A 20,879-nucleotide genomic window follows, 5' to 3' on the forward strand; every position below is an offset into this window, starting at 1 on the left:
TCTGATTTGCATCGACCAGTATGTATCTCCAATGCTTCAATCGCATTTACTATGCTTCCTTTTGAGGGTATCGAACTTCCATGCATAATGTATCTCCTCTTGTGCTTACAAGCATCACCAATTTGCACCAGGAGAAGATTTAACCGTTAAGTTCATTGTTCATTGTTCATTTGTTTCCTATGCTACTCTCTTCTTCTTTGATTATCCTTACTTAGTCTTTATTCTGCAACTCAAACCTCCTCTACAGGCAGGTACCCAGACTCTGGGGCTATCTCCTCCTGGTCAATAAGTAGACGTGGCTCGTAGCATCGTAAAGCGCTAAAGCTAGGGAAGAGCCGAAAGTACAGCCACGTGGCAATCACTGCTCCAAGAACCAGCCCGACAAAAACATCGATAAAGTGGTGCCTGTAGTCTTCCGTTCTGCTCAAGGCAATCAACATGGCGCCCAAAGTAGGCAAGAAAGCCAATGCAGAGCGCCATGCGCCTGTTTGCGGCCGTGTAACTGTGAGTTGGCCCAGAAGCCAAAACAGCAAGTAAAGAAGACCGCCAAACGCAATGCTCGAGTGGCCCAGCGGCGTCGTGCGGAAGCCGTCCATCAAACGGTCGATGTTGTCTGTCGTGCACACATCTTTGGCCAACACCATGATGTCTTTTGGTGCGTCTGCCTTTGGGATACAGCGGGCGAGGAAGTCGGGTCTGTGGCGGCCAAAGGCGTTTTTGAGCACGCCTGTGATGATGCTGGACGTGAGCGTAGATATGCAAATGCCCAATACCGACACGTACGTGACGTAAAGCTTGTTTTTCGGCTTCGTGATCACAAGAGAAAGAACAGCAATGGCCAGAAGTGGGATCCAGGCAGCATACCAAAAAAGCTCGTCGCTAGTCACACGCTCATGTTCGGCAAACGGGTGTGAGATGGTGAGATCGTTGATGTAAAACTGCCGCTGGAAAGGTTGAAGATCGTTGACTATAGGGTAGAGAACCATAAGAAGCGCCACGAAAAGAATATCTGTGAGTCGCCAGTGGATCACGTGGCGGCCGCCTTTGATGTTTTCAAGCCCAAAAGTGCTCCGGGTAAAGCCCTGGAGGTAGTTTTTGAATTTGTCCATAAAGAAAGTGGGAGTAGGAACGTGTTGATAAAGGTCACATGACGCTGTTTCGCGTGTGATAAAAGCCGCACCCTAGTAGTACCAGATAAGAAATGAGAATAGATTAGGAAAGAGCAGACATAGGTAAAACCTTAAGAAAATAAGAATTAGCTCAAAGATCATCAAAAAAGAGGCCTGCGGTTTTCTTTCATATGATTTGATCATTTTATGGGACACAACTTTGAGATTGCAATAAACTCCTTTCTGCTCAAAGTAATTAACATATAAGTAATTTAAGAGTTTGAGATGGCCGGATGAATGTAGATAATGTGATTTTTGTTGTTTTTGTTTTGTTTTGTTTTTTACATTTTCTTTAATTTTGATTGCTAGAACGATTGAAAGTAAACTTTCCTGAATGTTAATATTTTGCAGTCTCGGATCGATTTTGTAGGTTTGTGTTGGACAATTAACAATGCCATATCTAGCTTTCAGTCTAGTGATGCAATTGATTCCGTTTATTAGGATTGTTGTGAATTCTTGAGGACTTGAAATCATCATTGAGATATTCCAGATTATAGTCGACTCCAAATATCAACATTACATTCAATGAATCATGACGATGGAGCATCTTAGATTTTCACCAAAATACAGATCATAGAAGGTCCCTTTTCTATGGCAATCCAGCATGGAACCTTATAATTCTCGTTCCGCCCTTGTTTAGAGACAATAGAACATTGATCACAGGGTATACAACGTCAGACCTCTTTTAATGCTTCTTTCTTTATTCAACAATAAAGATCATCAGTAGAGTAGTTGGCATTGGTGTCTGATTTCATATTCTCTCGCCGTTAAATACTATCTCCTTTCAACTCTACACCTCTTTGAATAGATGAATGCCCCTACTAGACGACACTAGGCCACTTCCAAGACCAAGAATCCATGCTCCCATCTACGGCTTACTTTTCGCTCTTAAAACTCCCGCCTTGGTTTGTCTTACCTCCATTTCCATTCATCGAAATCTGCTTTGACACATACAAATCAGAGAAGCAATAATCGTAAAAGCAATGTATGGCAAAGGCAGTCTCATTCAGTATGGAAACGCTCGCGCATCTTTTCTGGCCTAAAACGAAGCAAACACCACAAAAAATAATTCATCCTGCCCTTCGACCGTCCGACAAAATTTCCCCAGAAACTTCAGACTATATTTATTTCGAACCTACTCTCAAATCTATCAAAATCCCAAACTCTATCAAAATCCCAAACTTCCAAACTCTGCCACATTCATCCGTCTATCGTGGCCTGCACAGGGCCTCGCAACTTATCTCCATGTTTAGACAAATACATCTTCCACCTTATTCTCCAGGTCATTGTTGGGGCTTATCTTAGATTGCATCGTCGCCAGAATTGCACTGATTCGCTTTTAAAAAAGTTGTTTTCTCCCACACATGAACAGCTTGTACGGCAACGAAGATCCGTTTGAAAACGGATGGGCGTCTGAAGGCAACCCGCCTTCTGCTCCTGGCTATGGAACACAATCGGCATTTCTCACATCGCTGCAGTTGCTTGACCACTCGTCGTCGGCGCCGGCAGAAACCCCGGCAGAGGCTATTCCGGCGCAGTACAAGAGTGTTTTTGCCAATTTGAGGCGGCTCTTGGTTCTGGAATCCGATCTCCAGACACACTTGCTTGGGCCGCTAGTCGCCGAAGGGCTTCTCACGTCGTACCAATGCACTCGGATCGTCCAGGTGGTGCAAGACCACAATTTGCAGCCGCTCACGGCGGAAAACAACTTCGTCCAGGTTTTGGGGCTTGTGGCGCTAGAACTCGAAAACGCCGGCACGGGCGATTACGTGACGCTCCAGTACCGCAAGAACACGGCGCTTCCTGAGTTGCCAGCGGCAGCTGTGGCCGCTTTGGCTGCCGAAAGTGCAAATCCCGAATCGGCTCTGACCCCCATTTCGGAAGGCTTCCCGGACCCATTGTCTGCGTCTGTAGGCAACAGCGATGGCCAGACGTGGCCCGAGGAGACAGACGCGCTTTTGGCCGACCAGTCGGCTCTTCTGATCGATACGGTCGGGCCGGAAGCACCTCCTGACTCGGCATATATATCGAAGTACTTGGGCGAGATGCGTGACCGGTTCAAGCCGTTGGTTGGAGCGGGCGACGCCGTGAAAATCAAGGAGGTTCCGGAAAAGGAAGGCCTTCTCTTCAAGCACATTAATTACGCAATCACCCACGAACTTCATTTGGGCTTGCATGGACCATCTGGACCCAAGAAGGTTGTGCGGCGGTACTCGGACTTTGTGTGGCTCCTTGAGTTTCTTTTGCAAAAGTACCCGTTCCGGGTCATTCCAGGGCTTCCGCCCAAAAAATTCACTGGTATGTGTTACTGATACTGTGGTCTTACACCAACAATACTAACCGTCATAGTAGGAGCTTCCCCAGATTCGCAGTTTTTGCAGAGAAGACGTCGCGGCTTGCACCGCTTTCTCAATCAGCTAGTCAAGCATCCTGTTTTGCGTCTGGAGCCCATGGTTGTGACTTTTCTCAGTGTGCCTACAGACTTGGTTTCGTGGCGCAAACAGGCTAGAGTAGATTACTCTTTGGAGTTCAAGGGCCAGAAAATCTCCGCTTCGTTTATTAATGGCATATGGCCAGCAGTGGGAACCCAGTTTTTGCAGGACTGGGCAACTGCCGAAAAAGCTGTGCCGAAACTCATTGAAACGTGGACTAAAATGGTGATGTTGGTGGAGCGTCACGAAAAGCGCCAGCAGCAGATTGCGTTTGACAATTCCAAGTTTGTAGAGACGCTCACAAAGTTCACAGACCTTGACACGGGCATCTATCCGCATCAGGACGAAAACAATGCTATCGCCGCTTTGAATCGCCATGACACATTGACCCTCAACGACTCCTTGGCGGGAATTGCATCTTTTTTCAACAAAACTTCAACGCTCTTGGTCGATGAGAGTTTTGCCATCAACACACGGGTGTTGGAAAAATTCAAAAATTTTTTGGACTATCTTTACTCGTTGCAAGAGTTGTTTGACCGGGCCAAGCGGCTTTCTGTCAACACCATTCCACAACTTCAACAACGGATCCAGGAATACCAGCAGAAGTACGACAAGCTCAATACCGACGGCGTTGATGTGAAGGGAAGCGAACTTCATAAAATACGCCAGGCTATAATCAACGACAAACAGGAAATGTTCCAGCAGCTCAACAAGGACTGGCTCATCAAGAGCTGCTGTTTGGAGGAGTTTGTCATGTTCCAGGAGACACAGTTCCTTGTGTCTGAGGCGTGGGCAGAGTGGTGTCGTGGCCGCTACAAGTTTCACGAGAAGATATCTGGACTCTACGACGGCGTCAACAGCGAGATAGTGCCAGACATGCCAATGAGCAGATGAGGGAGCAATTCATCGCAAATTCACAAGCACAAATAAGCAAATGCATTAATCTACATGTGGCTATAGGCTCCTTTTTGTTTTGGGACAATGTTGTAGATTTTAGTTGCATGTAGCAGACATTATTGATATGAGAACATGTACCCTTGATTTTCTCCTGGACATCGATAGATTCAATATTAAGTAGAAAGTCTCAGCCAAGTTTGAATGGCCTCGACGTATGCATAGTTAGAGGCGATTTATCAACAACTAAATGTCTTGCAGATTTGTGAAGTTCAGTCCTTCTCTATCATTTAACATTTGAGAGCTTGTCTGTCTTGCCTGCCGATTCTGTCTAGGTCTATGTTGAATCTATTAGCTCTGATCTCTCTTCTGTCGCATCTCTAATGCTCTCTCTTTTGTTAATTCTCGTATAACTCTCTTCTGTCAAGTCTCGGAACCTTGTTTTTCCTGCGTTTCGAGCCACTGCTCCCACCGTCTCACCACACTGTGGTCTTCTGTCATGTGCAACTTCTCATTGAAATGTTTCTGGTCTAGCACTTTCGAAATGCCCAACTCTTCCTTGGCCTGAGCAAATTCGGCTTTTCCGTGCAAACGTGCCAAAATACGGCCCACTCGAAGTCCCAATTGGGCCCCTTCAGGATACGCATCGTCGAAACCCTTTTGCAACTCCAGCTCTTGCGTGACGGTGATTCCATCCAAATATCCCTGGTTCACGTGCGCACGTTGTATGTCAGCATATGGCGACACGTGTTCATCATCGCTAGCCCATACATCTGCGTCATCCGTGTCGGCTGTTTTTTCAGGCCTTTTTTTGCACTTTCCGTTGCAAGACATGAGTTGGTTGAAGCGAAGAGGGCCCTGGATGGATAATGGGGGTTGTATGCAAGACCGGAGATGGTGACAGTATGAAAGTATATTGAATGACAATTGTGAAAAACGGTAGTGTAGAAATGTGTTATTGCTTGTTTTATCACCAAAATTACATGGCTAGAGTTTGATGGCATGTGTTATGCATCCTGATGATTGACGAATATTGAATGAGACAAGTTGAGGATTATGTGAAACTTGACCTTGCAGATATATCGGCAATGTTTTACACTTGTGTCGTTGAAGGGGATCAGATTTGTGTATATAAGTCATATCATCTGTCATTCCAGAATTGACTTATAGATCATCACCGCTTTATGAGGCCAGGATAATTATCCATTCCATGCTCTAGTTCTTGACAATCGTCCATTTTCATTAGTTCCATTATTGAATTTTTTGACATCCCAGGATGACCATCGCCTCCAAGTTCTAAAATCCCATCTTTCGTTTTCGGCCACTTGGGTTGAAATAACACTACTCTTCAATTGAATAGAGAAAACGACTATGCGCAATCACAGTAGGGGATATGTAGTTACCGTTTAGTCTGGCCAGCAGACACGAGCTTTACAATGGTAGAGAAAGAAAAGTAGTAGGAACCGGTAAGTTCTTTTTGTAACCCAATTTGTGGAGGTTGGTGGGTGACACAAAAAGGATTTGCACCCGTACATCCTATACTTACACCTGTACCTCCCAAAACACCCATGCACCATGGAAAACCCGTGCATTCCGCTAAACACCCGTACATTTCTTGATAAAACCCATACACCATACAGAGCATCCGTACATCCTAGTGTTACAAACCCAAACACCACAAATATAACACCCGTGCACCCCATAGTTAAGCTCCCCGCCGTCCCATCCTTCGTCAGAAGCCTTCGCAGACTTGAGATTCAGCCTCTAGCGCGGTTCGAACGCAAGCTCTGCACGAAAACTGAAGCCACAAAAGAACAAGTTTTATTCAAATACGAAAGAGAAAGAATCTATTGTTTTGACTAGTATGGTGTTCCATCGTAAGATTTAAATGTACTAGACGTGCCCAATCCGGACCAGAAGGTTGGCTAACTATAGCCATTGCTAACTACTAGACTTTACTACTAGACACTGCAATAGACATTGCTAAACTAGACTTACTAGTACTAGTATTTTAGTAGAATGCTAGTAGAATTTCTAGTGGAATTACTAGAATTACTAGTAGAATGCTAGTAGGATTTCTTGTGGAATTTCTAGTGGAATTACTAGTGGAATTACTAGTGGAATTACTAGTGGAATTACTAGTGGAATTTCTTGTGGGTATTTCTTGTGGAATTTCTAGTGGAATTTCTAGTGGAATTTCTAGTGGAATTTCTAGTAGAATTACTAGTAGAACCACTAGCAGAATTACTAGTGCAATTTCTAGTAGAATTACTAGTAGAATTTCTAGTAGATACTCAATCGGTTTATGAAAGCGATTTGAAAAAAATTGCCAGAAAAGTTGTTGCCTTCATGTTGAAGTGTCTTCATGTTGTAGTGTTCAAGTGTAGTGCCATGTGCTGGCTATTCTAGAGACTGAGAAAACACCCAGACACCATGGACGTCTAGACCTGGAACCACATCCACCTTACCGCCCACGGAATTTCGAACCCTGCCGTTCAGTGTATTGGAGTCACAAAGCCTTTCCCTCTTTGTCCTCTTCAAGTCCTTCTTCCGCCGTTTCTGTGGCCCGTTTTCCCATGGTTGCTGGCACAAGGGTCTGCGCACGTGACCCGCTATCGTTTTTGCACATTATCCGACAAACAAAAAACCCCTCTCAACAACTATTCATCCAGGTGCTGGCACACCTACAGTTTTCAGTCGATAGACGCGTCATCCCAAGCATCAAAGCGTGTTTCCAGCTGAGACTTCACGCACTCTTGAAGTTTCTTTCACTTCCAGCTGGCCGTTCCTACTATTCAGCTTCTTATCAGAGCCCTGGCATAATTTGTTGGACCTAGCTCCTTCAGTTTCTATTTCCTCCGGCTACACCATCGATCATCAGACTTCGGCTTTTGCAATTTCATTTGGTACTTTGTTTGTGATTTCTGATTATTGATTTTCTGCAAGTTTTTCTTCTGATTATTGATATTTCTGCCATTTGAGCATCTACATTTCATTCTCACATTCTCCCCATCCGTCAATCTCAACATGGCGCAGAATCTTGTCACCCAAGTGACCCAGGAAACCATGGGCGTGCCCATGCAATACGACGAAATCACGCCTTCGGACGCCAACTCCAAAATCCACATGGACATCCGTGGGCATCCTTTCACCACCACCAGAGACGAGCTCATGAGCTTGCCCGAGAGCATTTTGTTGAGCTTGTTCCCCAACGGCGTCTTCTTGGACCAGCAGGGCCAGGTCATCACCAACTTGACCGAGGAAGATGTTGTGTACGTGAACTTTGATCCTCAGTGTTTCGAGTACATATTGGCGACGTTTGGCCAGGCACAGAAGGACCTCCAGGCGATGCTGGGGCTTTCGCCGCAGGCCAGCGGCGCCAGCCGGATCGACCTGGCGGCGTCGGTTTTGCAGTCGAAACCGGCCATTATCGTTTTGCGCGAGGACTTGGACTTTTACGTGATTCCGCCCGTCGCAGGCTGTTCGCCCGCCGATATGCGCCACCTCAAGCTCGAGGTGGGCCAGTATATCCTGCAGCAGCAACTGGTTTTCTCTGGCTTGGGCTACGACCCACTGGTTCCGCCCACGGTGCCCCAGAAATTGGGCGCCGCCGAACAGCATCTTTTCGACATGCTCTGCACCTCGGGCTTCACGCGCTCCGAGCTGTGGGGCAGCAGGGCCATGGCGCCCGACCGCTGTGTGGTGCAGCTGTTGCTGTTGGTGCGGTTGTCCACGGCGTCGCCCACTCCGCCCGAATCTCCCTCGTTGACTCCCGTCAAGTCTGAAGCTTCGGTCAGTCTGCGGCTGAGGCTGCGCATTGCAAGCTTGGCCAGTCTGGCCAGCCGTGCGGCGCTGCGGTCGATGTCGCGGTCGAAAAAGGCCGAGAGCACGCCAACAAAGTTGTTGTTGTTTTGGCGCAAGCCGGCCCGTAAATGTTGGTGGGCCAGTGACTCGGTGTCGGTCAACACGAGCGGGCTGGGGCTCGCCCATCTCGGCGCGGCAGTGGATGTGAAGGTCCACGTGCGCCGTGTGTGGACGTTGGAGTTGTCTGTGGTTGGTGTGCAGTGATTGATAATTCTGTGTTCAGGGAGGTCTTCTGAAATCATCAAGCGTTAAAAGTCCAAGCTGCTTAGAAGTCCAAGTGCTTAGAAGTCCAAGTGCTTAGAAGTCCAAGTGCTTAGAAGTCCAAGTGCTTAGAAGTCCAAGTGCTTAGAAGTCCAAGTGCTTAGAAGTCCAAGTGCTTAGAAGTCCAAGTGCTTAGAAGTCCAAGTTGCTGTAAGTAACTGCTGTTACAGAAATCATTGTGGATGCCTCCAGCACGAAGTCAGATGTATACAGAAGATGCTTTCCTAGCCTGTTCCACTTCCACCTCTCCCGGCGCCCCTCCTTCGCTCTTTCGTTCACTTCTCGTCTGTACCATTTTCCTGCACTAGACAGGCCACTTCTAGATAGTAATACTAATATAATCCAAGGAGTATTGAGTTGGTGTAAAGGCTGTAGTGTCAGACGGTCGGATTGTTTGTACTTACAAGTTATTGAATTTCATTCTAGCTATCTCCAGTTATAAAGAATTTAATTATTAATTTATGTTCCATCAATAATTGCTTGACCGTGACCAAAGATATCAATCTAGGACAAAGAGCGTATGGTTTAATTGGCTACACTTCAAAAGACCTGAACCAGGCTGTTTACGAATATAAACTGCAATGAAGTTTCTTCTTCATAAGCTATAGCGTTCGATATTACACTACTAAAATTGGATATTCGTTTTATTCTTATGACTGGAAAGCAAATCTCACGACCTACTCTGTACGATATTCTCCACCATTGTTCAATCGAATAGATTACTTCCGCTGACTTTGAAACCTTTCGAGACAAGACACAATACTAGGAATATAGAGAAGTCCATCCTAGAATCTAGCATGCATTAGTATGGCGCCAATTGTTCTAAAATACTGTCCCGGATGAATTATCAATTTGTATATGCTTTGTAGAGAACATAATGAAAAGTGGGCATTCAACAACTTTCCAACAGCGTGCCTGCTTTTGATGATGCAGCTTTCTATAAATTGGAGAAAACCCTTCTGTTTTGATTATTTGATTTTGGTGCTTAATTTGCCGAAATGACATTTGAGTAACTATAAGACTCTTATGTACATCATCAGTCAGCTGCGTTTACAGTCCTTTGATCCACAACTACCAAACTCAATCATTGTAACATCGAGCTTAACAGGATTGGAAAGATATTCGAGGTTCTCTTTAAGATCCCGGTTTGTTAGTTAATCCGCTTGGTATTAGTGTCTACGTCTTCTTGCGGTCCCGTTCCTAATTTGCACATTTTCAGAACGAATCAAAATCATCATTTACGTATTTTGCCCCATCATTTTGATGTTTATTCTATCGATGTTTATACTACTGATGTTAATTTTGTCTTTGGTCCTTTCCGCAATAAATTGCTAATTGACCGAGCTCATCAGGTTTTCACAATAAATCCTACAAGGAATACTGTAACAAAGGGCAGTTGTCTGTTCTATTTAATGCCTCCCTTCTGTCAAACTTATCTCGCATGTTAACTAAAGAACTTGGCAGAGTCAAATTCAAAGCTCCCTGCGACTTTAAGAGATAGGTGTGTTACTTCTAAGAGACAAGTGTTGTCTTCTTTTCATGGGACTTTAACCTTAACCAGAGAACTCAAGGCCTAGTTTCCCTACTGTGTTTCTTTTTTGTTTGTAACCATTTATGTTATTCTGAACCAGATGTCTCTCTTCAGGTTCAGAAGGTTTCTGAGTAAACCAATCAGTGGGTTGATTGGCTTTAGCCTCAATTTTATATTTGCTTAATGATCGACCATCTCTTAACTCACCCACGTATTACTTCTTGACATACCTCAATCCCACCTACGCATTATTCTTTGACCTCTCTCATCTATTGCTCCATCCATTTCTCACTCCTCCATTATTACTCTCTATTACTCTCTACTCTCTATTACTCTCTATTATCTCTTATCCTCTTCCATATTGCTCCATCCATTTCTCTCTCCCTCCATTATACTCTCTATTATCTCTACTCTCTATTACTCTCTACTTTCTATTATCTCTTATCCTCTTCCTTTCTACGCGTCGCGGTCTGCGAAAAAATCACCTACACACCTACACCTTCACATTTCTAGAAACACACTTTCTTGTTTCCATCATGCTGTCGTACGACCAGGAAAGACTCGACCACACGCCGTGGGTCGAAAAGTACCGCCCCAAGAAACTCGACGACGTGGCGTCGCAGGACCACGCCGTTCGCGTGCTCCAGAAAACCCTCCAGCTGGCCAACTTGCCACACATGCTCTTCTACGGCCCGCCTGGAACGGGCAAAACATCCACGGTGTTGGCGCTCGCCAAACAGCTCTACGGCCCGCGGTTGTACCGTCTGCGGGTGCTTGAGCTCAACGCGTCGGACGAACGAGGCATTCTGATTGTGCGCCAGAAGATCAAAAACTTTGCCCGGCTTACGGTGTCAAACCCGTCGCCCGAGGACTTGCGTGAGTACCCGTGTCCGCCGTACAAGATCATCATCTTGGACGAGGCCGACTCCATGACCAACGATGCGCAGTCGGCGTTGCGGCGCACCATGGAAAACTACTCGGGCGTGACGCGGTTCTGCTTGATTTGCAACTACATCACGCGCATCATCGACCCGTTGGCGCTGCGGTGCTCCAAGTTCCGCTTCCGCCTGTTGGACGGCGAAAACGCCTTGCTGCGCTTGCGCTATGTCGTGGAGCAGGAAAACATCCCGCTTGCGCTGGATCTGGTGCTCAACGACATTTTGGCCGTCTCGGGCGGCGACTTGCGGAAAGCCATCACGTATTTGCAGTCGGCCACGCGCCTGGGTGACGCTGGCGGCGTTTCGCTGGCCAAAATCAAAGAGATTTCGGGCGTCGTGGATGATGCGCTGATGGAGACTTTGGTCGGGGCCATTCGGGCGAAGAACCCAAAAGAGATTGCTCATGTGGTCAAGGACACCGTCCTCGAGGGCTGGAGCGCCCAACAGACGGCGGCACAGCTCCACGATGTGTTTCTTTTTGACGACGCCTTGTCCTCGCAGGAGAAAAACGACATTGCCCGTCTTTTGTTTGAAACAGACAAGCGCTTGAACAGTGGAACCGACGAGCACATCCAATTGTTGAACTTGTCTTTTCAGATCGCAGGTGCATTGGCATGAGGGAAAGAGAGAATAGAGCGCAGGGATAACTAATATGAGCAACGGTACTCGTATTTAGCGGCATGTTCTACGTCAGGTGGAATCAGAAATCACATACAACCAAAGATGCACATCACCATAAAGCAACTATGAGGTGTATCCGGGCTATGTAGACGTTCAATAAACAGTGGACAACTGGAACGGATCGGACGTTTAGATACAAGCTGAAGTAACGGAACAATGCTTCATTTATTAGTACATTGTTCTTGAACTTCGTGAGCCATGTCGCTGTGTTAATTTTGAGTGCTCAAATGATTTCTCCCAACTTAATTCATCATATAATAATAAAATTGGAAATCATATATTATCTAAAACATCTATAATAGATACTACCTTTAGATGAATCTGATTTATGAAATAATTCATAGTTATCAGATTTTACTGATGCAGATGGTAGTTTTAGTATTATTTTATATAAAAGAGTATCAGGATCTTGTCTGTATTCAAATTCCATTCTGCCTTAAATTCGGTATTTTTAAAGACCTTTTGATGACTGTTTTAAAGACGTGCTGGAGGGTACTTATTTAGGCCCACAATCTGAGGCAAGCCATACTCGTTCTACAATTCTTCTTCCGTCTACTGACTCTCATCTTGCCCGAGAATTTATTCACTATAGTTTCGGTGCTCCAATCTCCTTCACGCAGCTACTTCTGCTGTGGAACATGTTGCGGAGGAAAATCTTGCCGCATTCCCGGCTGGTAACCGTAGAACGGAGGATATCCCTGTATAGGCTGACCCTGAGGGCCGTTTTGGCCCATTGGCATCTGGCCCTGACGAACACCAGGCGGCACCATTCCTGGAGGAAACATACCTGGTGGAGGTGGATATGGGTAGAACTGTTGGGGCATGCCAGGAGCCATGCCTGGCGACATTCCCGGGCCCATGCCTGGTGCTCCCGGCGCTCCCTGCTTTTCCTTGAACGTTTCGCGAGGCTGGCCACCTTGCATCCGGAGCATGCCCGGCGACATTTGGCCCTGGGGCCCAGAACCCGCCTGCAAGTTTGGAGGGCCCTGCGTGGGGCTGTTCTGGCCGTCCTGGCGCTTGTTCAACAAGGAGAGGAAAAACGTATCGTTGGTGGGGCCAGCCATGCCGGGGAGCGGCGGATGCGTGTTTTGAACGAGTCCAGGAGGCTGGAAACGGCCCTGTGGCGTGTTTGGGCCTTGAAATCCCGGAGGCATGTTTGGATGGTGAAGTCCTGGAGGCCCGTTCGGCTGGGGCTCGTTGAGTCTGCTCTGGGGGCCTTGCGGCATGTTTCCTGGCGGTGCGTTCTGGATAGGAGAGCTGTGAAGGCCAGGAGGCGCATTGGGAAGACCCGCTGGCGTGCTTTGGAGGCCAGGAGGAGGCCCTTTCTGGGATGGTGTGTTTTGCAGCCCATTCTGGAGGCCCGGTCCGTTTTGGAGGCCTGGCGGTCCCTTCTGGAGGCCTGGCGGTCCCTTTTGAAGGCCTGGCGGTCCGTTCTGGAGTCCGAAAGGAGCCTGGGGCACGGGCGGCAACAGATTGCGGCCCATCTGCAGATTTTGGGGGCCAGGCGAGTCGCTGGAGCCGGTGAAGAAACGCAGGCCTTCGCTTTTTGTCGAGCTCAAACTGCTGGTGGATGCAGCTTTGGTCTTGGGCTCCTCGCCAAAGAACGACAGAAAGCGGGAGCTCTTGGCTTCTGCGGCCTTCACGTTGGCCCTGGCGTCGGCTTTGGGGCCCGTGTCTTCTCTGACAAAGGAGAAGAAACTGTCTACTTCGTTGGTACTTCCAGCGTCCGCCAAGTCCAGGCCATGTTTCTTGCGCTCCTCCTGGCGCATGTTGCGCTTCCAGCGCTCAAAGTCCTCGACCGTCAGACCCATTTCCATTTTGAGGTCGTCTTTCAAGTCGTGGGTATCCCATTCTGGTTCGGCCTCATCAGGCGTTTCGCCCAAGAGCTGCGAGATTTTCTCGGCCAGCATGGTGTCCAACTCGGAATTCTTGACAAATCCGTTGGGCTGGCGCTCCCACAACGCCGCGTTGACGCCCTGGTTAGATGTATTATTGTTTCGGCGGCTTTTCCTTCCTCCGGCGCCGTTGCGAGACTCCTTCTCGGTATTCTTGGCCGGACGGCCCAGCTTGAGCGCCCAGAACGACGCGTCGGGGAGCTGCAGCAGGTCAAACTGAGCAACGGCGGCCGAAGATCGCAACGAAAGCAAAAACTCAATGGAGTAGGCGTTGGTCTTCTTCTGCAGCACAAACTCCAGGATCGACACCCGGTGCGCTGGTGCCGGCGACACGGCATCTGCGCGTGCCTCGGACTCAGGCGTCAGCTCCTTGGCAGCGTTGGCCATGGCCGAGTCTAGTAGTTTCGATAACGCGCTTCCAGGCTCTAATCGGCTGTAAAGAGATTGGTCTGCCACGTGGGCCGGATATTTGCCGCCAGGGGTATTCTTTGATGTGTTTTCCGCTGGAGCCGCTGTGGCCAGCATGATTGCCGGGTCAGCAAAAGGCAGATTGGACATGGTTTTGGATTCTATCTCAATGCGAGTTCGGATCTGTTGAGGCGAGTTCGGATCAAAGGGAGAAAGGGAATGTCACGTGAGAGCTCTTGCTTTTTCAATTGGAAAAAGGCACTCTGGGAATGAAGGTTGGTGGGGGTTTTTTTGTATGGGTGGCAGAAAGGTGGAAGTTAGGGATTTGTGAGCGAAGAAAAGATGAAAGAGTGTGGGGTCGTGCAGAGGCATAAAACCGGCTCCAAGGCAGTCTATATTGTGGCCAAGCAATGGGTTGGGCAGCGAGATGACAGACGCTGTTGTCTAATACTTGTTTGTTCTTACATTCGGTTTTTTAAAATTTTTTGGCTTTTTATTTTTGGTGGCGGTTTTTCGTGTGGTTATTATCCATTGCTTGCGGTGCGAGAATATTCATTGATATTGCTAGGCCAATTTCAATCAATATGGCCAGGCTAATGTCAATGAAATTGTATTTAGTTAGTGTTTATTTGGCTGGTACATCTTTTGTATTGTAAGTGTATTGGATGAATTTGAGGTGTGGCTTACTTACTGTTTGATGTTCGTTTAGGTACCTCGATTCTTTCTTTTTTCATTTCTTTCTTTTTCACTATTCTTTTGTGATTTCATCCCGTCCTAAACTCTTCGATCTGTCTATACCTTTATTAGTAGTACAAAGGAACTCAATTTTTCTTATCAACACGTGAATCACTTGTTTTATTGTTTGTTGATGTTTTTCGCTCAGTTCCGTGGCACTTGCATAATTATATACCTAGATTGAACATTATCGAATTCTTATTGATTCGGCTTGTTTTTACTACTTGAGGTGCAGTTTGTCTTTCAGCGAATGAATGTCTGACATTGTAAGGTGATTGACTGCAAGCATGCTCTAAGTTTGATGGAAATTTATTACATTTATTACAATAAGCATACAAATCGAGTTTTCCATAACAGTCAAAGAAATGGCCCAGTAAGTCAGTGGATCGATGGTCAGTAATTTTTTCATTCCCATCGGCACCTTTTCGTTATTTTGAGCATTTTAGTGTATTTTGTTATTCTGTTTTCTAAAGAACTTTGTGGTTCCCATGAGTAGAGAGAATTGAATTATTTAGGAAAACTACTTCAATTGCCAGTTAAACGTGTAGGTATCTTTCCCCTAAGTCCATTGAAAAAAACACATCCAATTTAGCTGATCAATTTATTTCTTTCTCTTCATTGTTTGAATCTGAATCCCCTTTCGTCTAGCATTTTGCTTCCTGAAACCGAAAACACTGCAAAACATCTCCAATGATTCTTTGTGGCTACTTGAAACTTCACCTCTTGATGATTTCTGTTCAGTTCTTTAACCGAGTATTCTTTTCTACATTATTCAAAAGTGAATCACTAGTTACTAAAATACAGCCAGCTTTCTGGTGAGCTCATGCCACAATGACATTGGAGCTTTTGGTATACTTTGCCTGCGCAATTGAAACGGTTTTCCCCGAAAGATCAAAGTACACGTACGCTTGTCTCAAGAAGATGTCACCCAAGATCTGCATCCCGTTGTGGTATGTGAATCCCAAGTAACATTTGTTGCCTTGTCTGCTGACGGCATCTTTGTACGAAAAACGGACCTTGTTCGAGCCAAAGTCAAAGGTAAAGTACTTGTTGGGAGGCTGGTTACACCCCACTTCACGGTACACTATACCTCCGAGCTCGACAAGAGTAGGCTGAAATAGTTCGTCCAAGTGGTCTTGCACTTCCTTGGAAACAAAGCCCAACGATGTGCCCAGGTCCAAAAGATAAGACGATTTGGCATAGAACGGCTTCCCATCCACATCAATGGACTCTACCCGGACCGCAAGGCCTCCGATCGAAGTATCGAGAGGATACACAGCCAAGAGATCTTCGTACTTCTCTGTATCTATGCCGCCGAAAATCACAGACCCATATTTGGATGTCCGCGAGTTGAGATATAACGAGAAAGACGCCTTGGCAATGTAGCCCGCCTCTTTCAACGCCCAGATCAAGTTGTTATTGGTAAGTTCGGGGCTCTTTTCGTGCACACGGTCTGCCACGCCTAGAATGCCTGCCATTCCCGTTGCTTTCGTCTCCACGACGCCAAACTGGAAGTCGTTCAAAGTCACGGATCCACGGAAATCCGTCTTGAAAAAGCGAAAGGTGTCTTCATAGTAGAGCCCAAGCGATTTCGTACCGTCGGCATACCCACTCAGGTAGTTCAGCGCTGTCTTTCTGGCCGACGACGACGTGCTAGGATTGAAGCTGCCGAATCCGGTGTCGTTTTGCATCAACCAAAGATGTGAAGACCCAGTGTCAAGAACCACTGTTGCCTTCTGGCGATCGGCACCCATATAAATGTTGAGCAAGTAGCTAATGTCGTTGTGGTTCTGGATGTCCAACCCATACACGGACCGCTTGCGATACTTCTGCATCTGCGACCAATACTCGTGGGCAGAGAGATCTCCAACTCTATTCAGAACCTCAAAGTCAAGTTTCAATGGCTGTGGCACGATTTGGCGCCGCGATGCCGGCGTGTTCGAAATGGCCCAGGCATTGGCCAAAGAAAAGAGGAGGAAAAAAATGCTCAGCGCAACCAAAGACAATTTCGCCGTGTGCATGTTCTTACCTTTGGAAGAAACCCTTCAAACGGCCCATATTTATAACCATGGCGAGAGATGAAAGTTTACGAGCGAGACGGGAACACAAAGCCCAAACTTGAGGCCATTTTATTGACGATTGTGCTAAAACCGGCGCGTGTTAGCCTCGCTTGCTATTTTTGTCGAAAATCTAAATTGTGTGCTGTCTTTTATCTGCCATATTATGCATGCAAAGGCGCCGAATAATGCACCTAAGTATAGGGCGCTCGGTATTTATGCACCTTGACGCAGGTACATTGTTCTCTTGTGTGCGCCAATACACTCCCATTGCGTTTTTGGGACGAAAAGTCGCCAAATCGGTAACCGTGGCTTGTCTACTTTGGGCTTTCTCGAGCGAAGTAACGATTCCTTTTCTTTTTTTCTTTTTTTTTTCCTTTTCTTTTGTGTTTTGGTTCTTTCTTTGCAGGCGTCTTGTCGAAAAAATACGCGTGCGAGAGAATCGGTGTCGATTATTTCTACAAAAGTACTAATGGGTCGAAGTGACAATGAAGACGTTTGTTGAGGGGCGAAAACATGGACAACGCCTTGGCACAGAAACAGAAAATAATTTACCCTCAAATTACTACACTAAACAAGTTGGAAGATATAGATTATGCTATCCTGAAAATTAGTACATGAAAATGACCCAAGTAACAGCATGTGCATCCTAGCGCTGCAAAAACGGCGAATTCAATTTCCGTATCTCTCGGCACATGACAAACCAGTCGATTTCCCGCAAAACACAGCAACTGTGGGTGTCTTTGCCTCTGCTGCGCTCTTTTTCTTCCCACTTGAACAATTCATACATGAAGCGCAAGTTCGGTTGGATGACAATGTTGAGTCTCCTCACTCTCACATACAAATATGCTTGTGGGAGATTGAGTCCCAAACGGCGCATCACTTCAGCAATAACAACTGTGGCAGAGCGAGAGACTCCAACACGACAATGTACGAGAATCTTCGTGTTCCCATTCGTGCGGCGGTATTCTTGGTCGATCTGGTCCAAGACTTTAGGCAATGCTTTGGTTAGTTCATCAATACCATCGTCCTGGAGATTGTTGACTTTCATGACCCCATCCACAGACGAATGGGTGCTGAACTTGTTGTGACTGGTTGGTTTTGGCGAGATGTTGAAAACCTCAATGTCGCCGTTATCAATTTCGTCAACAATGATATTGTTATTGTGCTGAAACTTGTGTCCGTTAAGCCAATCGAGCTCTTCGCCCACAGATATCACTTTTTTGATGCCTAGCTTGGTGAGAAGAGTCAAACTGTTGGCATGTTTCAACGAACCCAAATATAAATAGGGCAAGATCCGCGAAGGGAAAGATCCTTCGACTTCTTCAACCCAACTTCGATTGAGAAAAGATGAAGTTTCGTTCATGTCATCCTCATCTCCGAAAGAGTCCAGCGATGACTCAGAGTCAGAATTCTCCGCAATGTACCCAAGTCTGAGCTTCTTCGGTATGGCTTTCGGCGTATTAGAACGCTTGCCAAGCAAGATTTCATTGATGGTTCGGCTTGACGTGGTCTCGTAAGCAGCCCATTTTATGTCTGTGAGAACTAGAGGAGAGAACCTGCGAAGAAGAACCTCGAGCTTTTGGAGAACAGAAACATCGCTGTTGAAAATGTAGAACGGACGCCCATATTCCAGATGTAGTTTGAGCATGGCGTCCTCCAAGGACACGTTTTCCGCGTACATTATGTAACAGAGCGAAAGGAAGGACAGTTCGGTGTATCCGTCCGAGCAGTATATCAAGGACGCCAAACTATCGGGCCCCACAGAAGATGAGTAAAGATAGAGGAGCTTGCAAGTGTTGACAATGCTCATAAGGCTCTCCTGCTTGCAGTCGCCAAACCCGATCGAACCAGCCGAAGGAAATTCCAAATGGTGGATTTCATCGACATCTTCGGCTTTGTGCGACGTTATAGTGTACTTGAAGAGCAAATCAGATAGAACGGTTGGCGAAGGGAAAGATGCATCATTATGACAATGGACGAATAGTTTCCAATGGGCCCGCGGCATAGTCAACAAGCTGATTAGTTCTGCATCGCCAGGTAGATTATCCTTTACGAGACACGAGTGTGCTGGGTCGTAGTATAGATGCCTTGGGTTATCCAAAGGTGTTATTTGCGTTTCGTAGTCCTCGTCCGTATCGCCCGCCTGTAGTCTCCAATGGTGCATCATAATCTGATAGTCCCATATGTTTCCCAGCCAGACATTCATGTGCAATTGTGTAGCAGACGACATTCTGGTGGTTTCGATTTTCTCCTTGACTTGGAGCCCCGAGTCCCACACAGAGAATATATCTGTTTTGAGCCCACGCATCGTGCTCAAAAGAAGTTGCGTTTTCTTCAGCGCCTCCGATCCGCTGGGGGCGCAAGCATCTTCGTTGGAAGTGAAAATATCCTGGCTCTGTTGCACATTGGCCCACGTAAGCATGAAAATGTTGAAGGTCTCTCTGCTCAGTGATTTATCACAAAGCTGCGCCACTCTTAAAAGCCGGGCCAAGGACAGACACTTGCAGTTCAGCAAATGGGATTTGCAGAAACAGTAAACGACAAAATCAGCACAATGTGCCAGCTTGGCCACTTGGATGTGGAAATTTCGAAGCGAAACGCCGCGGTTGGGGTCAAGGTCGAGGAAAACCGGAACGTAGCCTGTGGCAAAACAGTCGTTTGCAATCATTTCCGTAAGCGTAGCAATGTGCTCGTCATCATCTTCCGCCTGCGGGAATGCCTTGAGCACCAAGTTTTTCACTTGCAAAATCACCTCGTACCGCAGATACTCAATCTGCCGGAGTATTTCGCTGGCGCCCACTGAGTTTCGGAGTATCTTCTGTTCCGAAGAAGCAGCGGCGCCGCTATTCACGCACATGATGGAACGGGCATCTTTCGGTTTGGAAATGTCGACATCAAATGCTGCTGGAGAGGCTCCTGACTCGCGGGAGTTCTGGAGAAGCTTCTGTGAGATGAAAAAAGACCGCTGCGTAAAGTTATCTTTATGGAGCCCGTGGAGCCACGGGAACATCTGGTTTGTAGGAGGCAAAGGTCTGTTAAAATACCAGTGGAACACAGACGATAGCTGGGGCGGGCTGATGGCCCGGATATCAAAGATGCAATCGATTTCCGTCTCTGCTCGGACCGGGTCAAGATGGGTCTGGTAGAAAAGCGACCTCGAGTCTAGAGGCAGAACCGCTTCCGCTATAGAGTAGCGGAAAAGCAGCTCTGTCACCTCGTCGGTCGACGACACCTGCTCGTCCGGAACGTTGAGCTTTGTCGTTTTGGACCGCATGCTTCCGCAAACCTCGCAGTCGGCAGACGGCAGCTCAGAAATCAGCCATTTGTGGTCCGATGCATTGAAAGAATCAAAACGGGCCCGGAACCGATCTCGCTCATGAAGCACATCGTTGGACGCGGAAGAAGACCGTTTTGTCTTTGAAGAGTGGGCATTCGGAGACTCGGCGTTTAGCTTGTTGTGTTTCTCTGTGTGTTTATGTTCCACGTTATGGTGCTCTTGTTTCTCCGTTCGTATTGTCTGTGCATCGTGGTTAAATACATCATTTTCTTCTTCGTTGTCATTGTCTTCTTCGTCGTCGTTTTCATCTTCGTCTTCTTCGTCGTCGTCTTCATTATCCTCTTCTTCCTCAGCCTCTCGTACTATGAGAGGGCATTTAAGTTCAATGTCGGGCAAACATTCCACAAATGATTTCGACATCGTATCTTCCATAGTAACCACCGAAGGAAAATCTAGTGTGTTGGCATGAGACACTTTTTCTGTCAGCGTCATATGGATCTGCCACGGAAAACCCGGTGATTGTGGATCTTGGAAAAGATCTTAGAGCGAGGTGTTTTCACAAAAGAAATAGCCGATAGCCAAAACGAAACACTTGTGTGAGTAAATATGCAAGCGGAAAAGAAAATCGCTCGGATGAGTGAAAGTGGGCAAAAAGGGAAAGATAAGATAAGATGGCCCCGTTATGGAAAAAGATGATAAGGGTTTTGACGGGTCACGTGACCGTTCTTCTATCC

General features: G+C 46.8%; 8 protein-coding genes across 8 annotated transcripts; 3 read left to right on the forward strand and 5 right to left on the reverse strand. All coding sequences in view use genetic code 12, as the record gives it.

Moving 5' to 3' along the window:
• Positions 1 to 230: 230 nt before the first annotated feature.
• Positions 231 to 1,109, reverse strand: DPP3 (bifunctional diacylglycerol diphosphate phosphatase/phosphatidate phosphatase; the record flags this gene model as incomplete). Its single annotated transcript, XM_002614188.2, has 1 exon — positions 231 to 1,109. The coding sequence occupies one exon, from the start codon at positions 1,107 to 1,109 to the stop codon at positions 231 to 233; it is 879 nt and encodes a 292-aa protein (XP_002614234.2).
• A 1,424-nt stretch (positions 1,110 to 2,533) lies between these two features.
• FOB63_004554 (uncharacterized protein) lies at positions 2,534 to 4,495 on the forward strand (the record flags this gene model as incomplete). Its single annotated transcript, XM_002614187.2, has 2 exons — positions 2,534 to 3,467; positions 3,519 to 4,495. 2 exons carry the CDS (start codon positions 2,534 to 2,536, stop codon positions 4,493 to 4,495), a joined length of 1,911 nt encoding a protein of 636 aa, XP_002614233.2.
• Positions 4,496 to 4,918: 423 nt separating this feature from the next.
• On the reverse strand, positions 4,919 to 5,329 carry YAE1 (Yae1p; the record flags this gene model as incomplete). The annotated part of the gene is made up of 1 exon (XM_066102410.1): positions 4,919 to 5,329. The coding sequence occupies one exon, from the start codon at positions 5,327 to 5,329 to the stop codon at positions 4,919 to 4,921; it is 411 nt and encodes a 136-aa protein (XP_065958260.1).
• A 2,193-nt stretch (positions 5,330 to 7,522) lies between these two features.
• FOB63_004556 (uncharacterized protein) lies at positions 7,523 to 8,563 on the forward strand (the record flags this gene model as incomplete). The annotated part of the gene is made up of 1 exon (XM_002614185.2): positions 7,523 to 8,563. One exon carries the CDS (start codon positions 7,523 to 7,525, stop codon positions 8,561 to 8,563), a length of 1,041 nt encoding a protein of 346 aa, XP_002614231.1.
• Positions 8,564 to 10,687: 2,124 nt separating this feature from the next.
• RFC2 (replication factor C subunit 2) lies at positions 10,688 to 11,707 on the forward strand (the record flags this gene model as incomplete). Its single annotated transcript, XM_002614183.2, has 1 exon — positions 10,688 to 11,707. The coding sequence occupies one exon, from the start codon at positions 10,688 to 10,690 to the stop codon at positions 11,705 to 11,707; it is 1,020 nt and encodes a 339-aa protein (XP_002614229.2).
• A 683-nt stretch (positions 11,708 to 12,390) lies between these two features.
• Positions 12,391 to 14,223, reverse strand: FOB63_004558 (uncharacterized protein; the record flags this gene model as incomplete). The annotated part of the gene is made up of 1 exon (XM_002614180.2): positions 12,391 to 14,223. The coding sequence occupies one exon, from the start codon at positions 14,221 to 14,223 to the stop codon at positions 12,391 to 12,393; it is 1,833 nt and encodes a 610-aa protein (XP_002614226.2).
• Positions 14,224 to 15,629: 1,406 nt separating this feature from the next.
• On the reverse strand, positions 15,630 to 16,829 carry FOB63_004559 (Eukaryotic aspartyl protease family protein; the record flags this gene model as incomplete). The annotated part of the gene is made up of 1 exon (XM_002614179.2): positions 15,630 to 16,829. The coding sequence occupies one exon, from the start codon at positions 16,827 to 16,829 to the stop codon at positions 15,630 to 15,632; it is 1,200 nt and encodes a 399-aa protein (XP_002614225.2).
• Positions 16,830 to 17,514: 685 nt separating this feature from the next.
• On the reverse strand, positions 17,515 to 20,637 carry FOB63_004560 (tyrosine/serine/threonine protein phosphatase; the record flags this gene model as incomplete). The annotated part of the gene is made up of 1 exon (XM_002614178.2): positions 17,515 to 20,637. The coding sequence occupies one exon, from the start codon at positions 20,635 to 20,637 to the stop codon at positions 17,515 to 17,517; it is 3,123 nt and encodes a 1,040-aa protein (XP_002614224.2).
• Between the last annotated feature and the right edge of the window lie 242 nt (positions 20,638 to 20,879).

Source organism: Clavispora lusitaniae (assembly GCF_014636115.1).
Source record: "Clavispora lusitaniae strain FDAARGOS_655 chromosome Unknown tig00000223_pilon, whole genome shotgun sequence".
Lineage (NCBI taxonomy): Eukaryota > Fungi > Ascomycota > Pichiomycetes > Serinales > Metschnikowiaceae > Clavispora > Clavispora lusitaniae.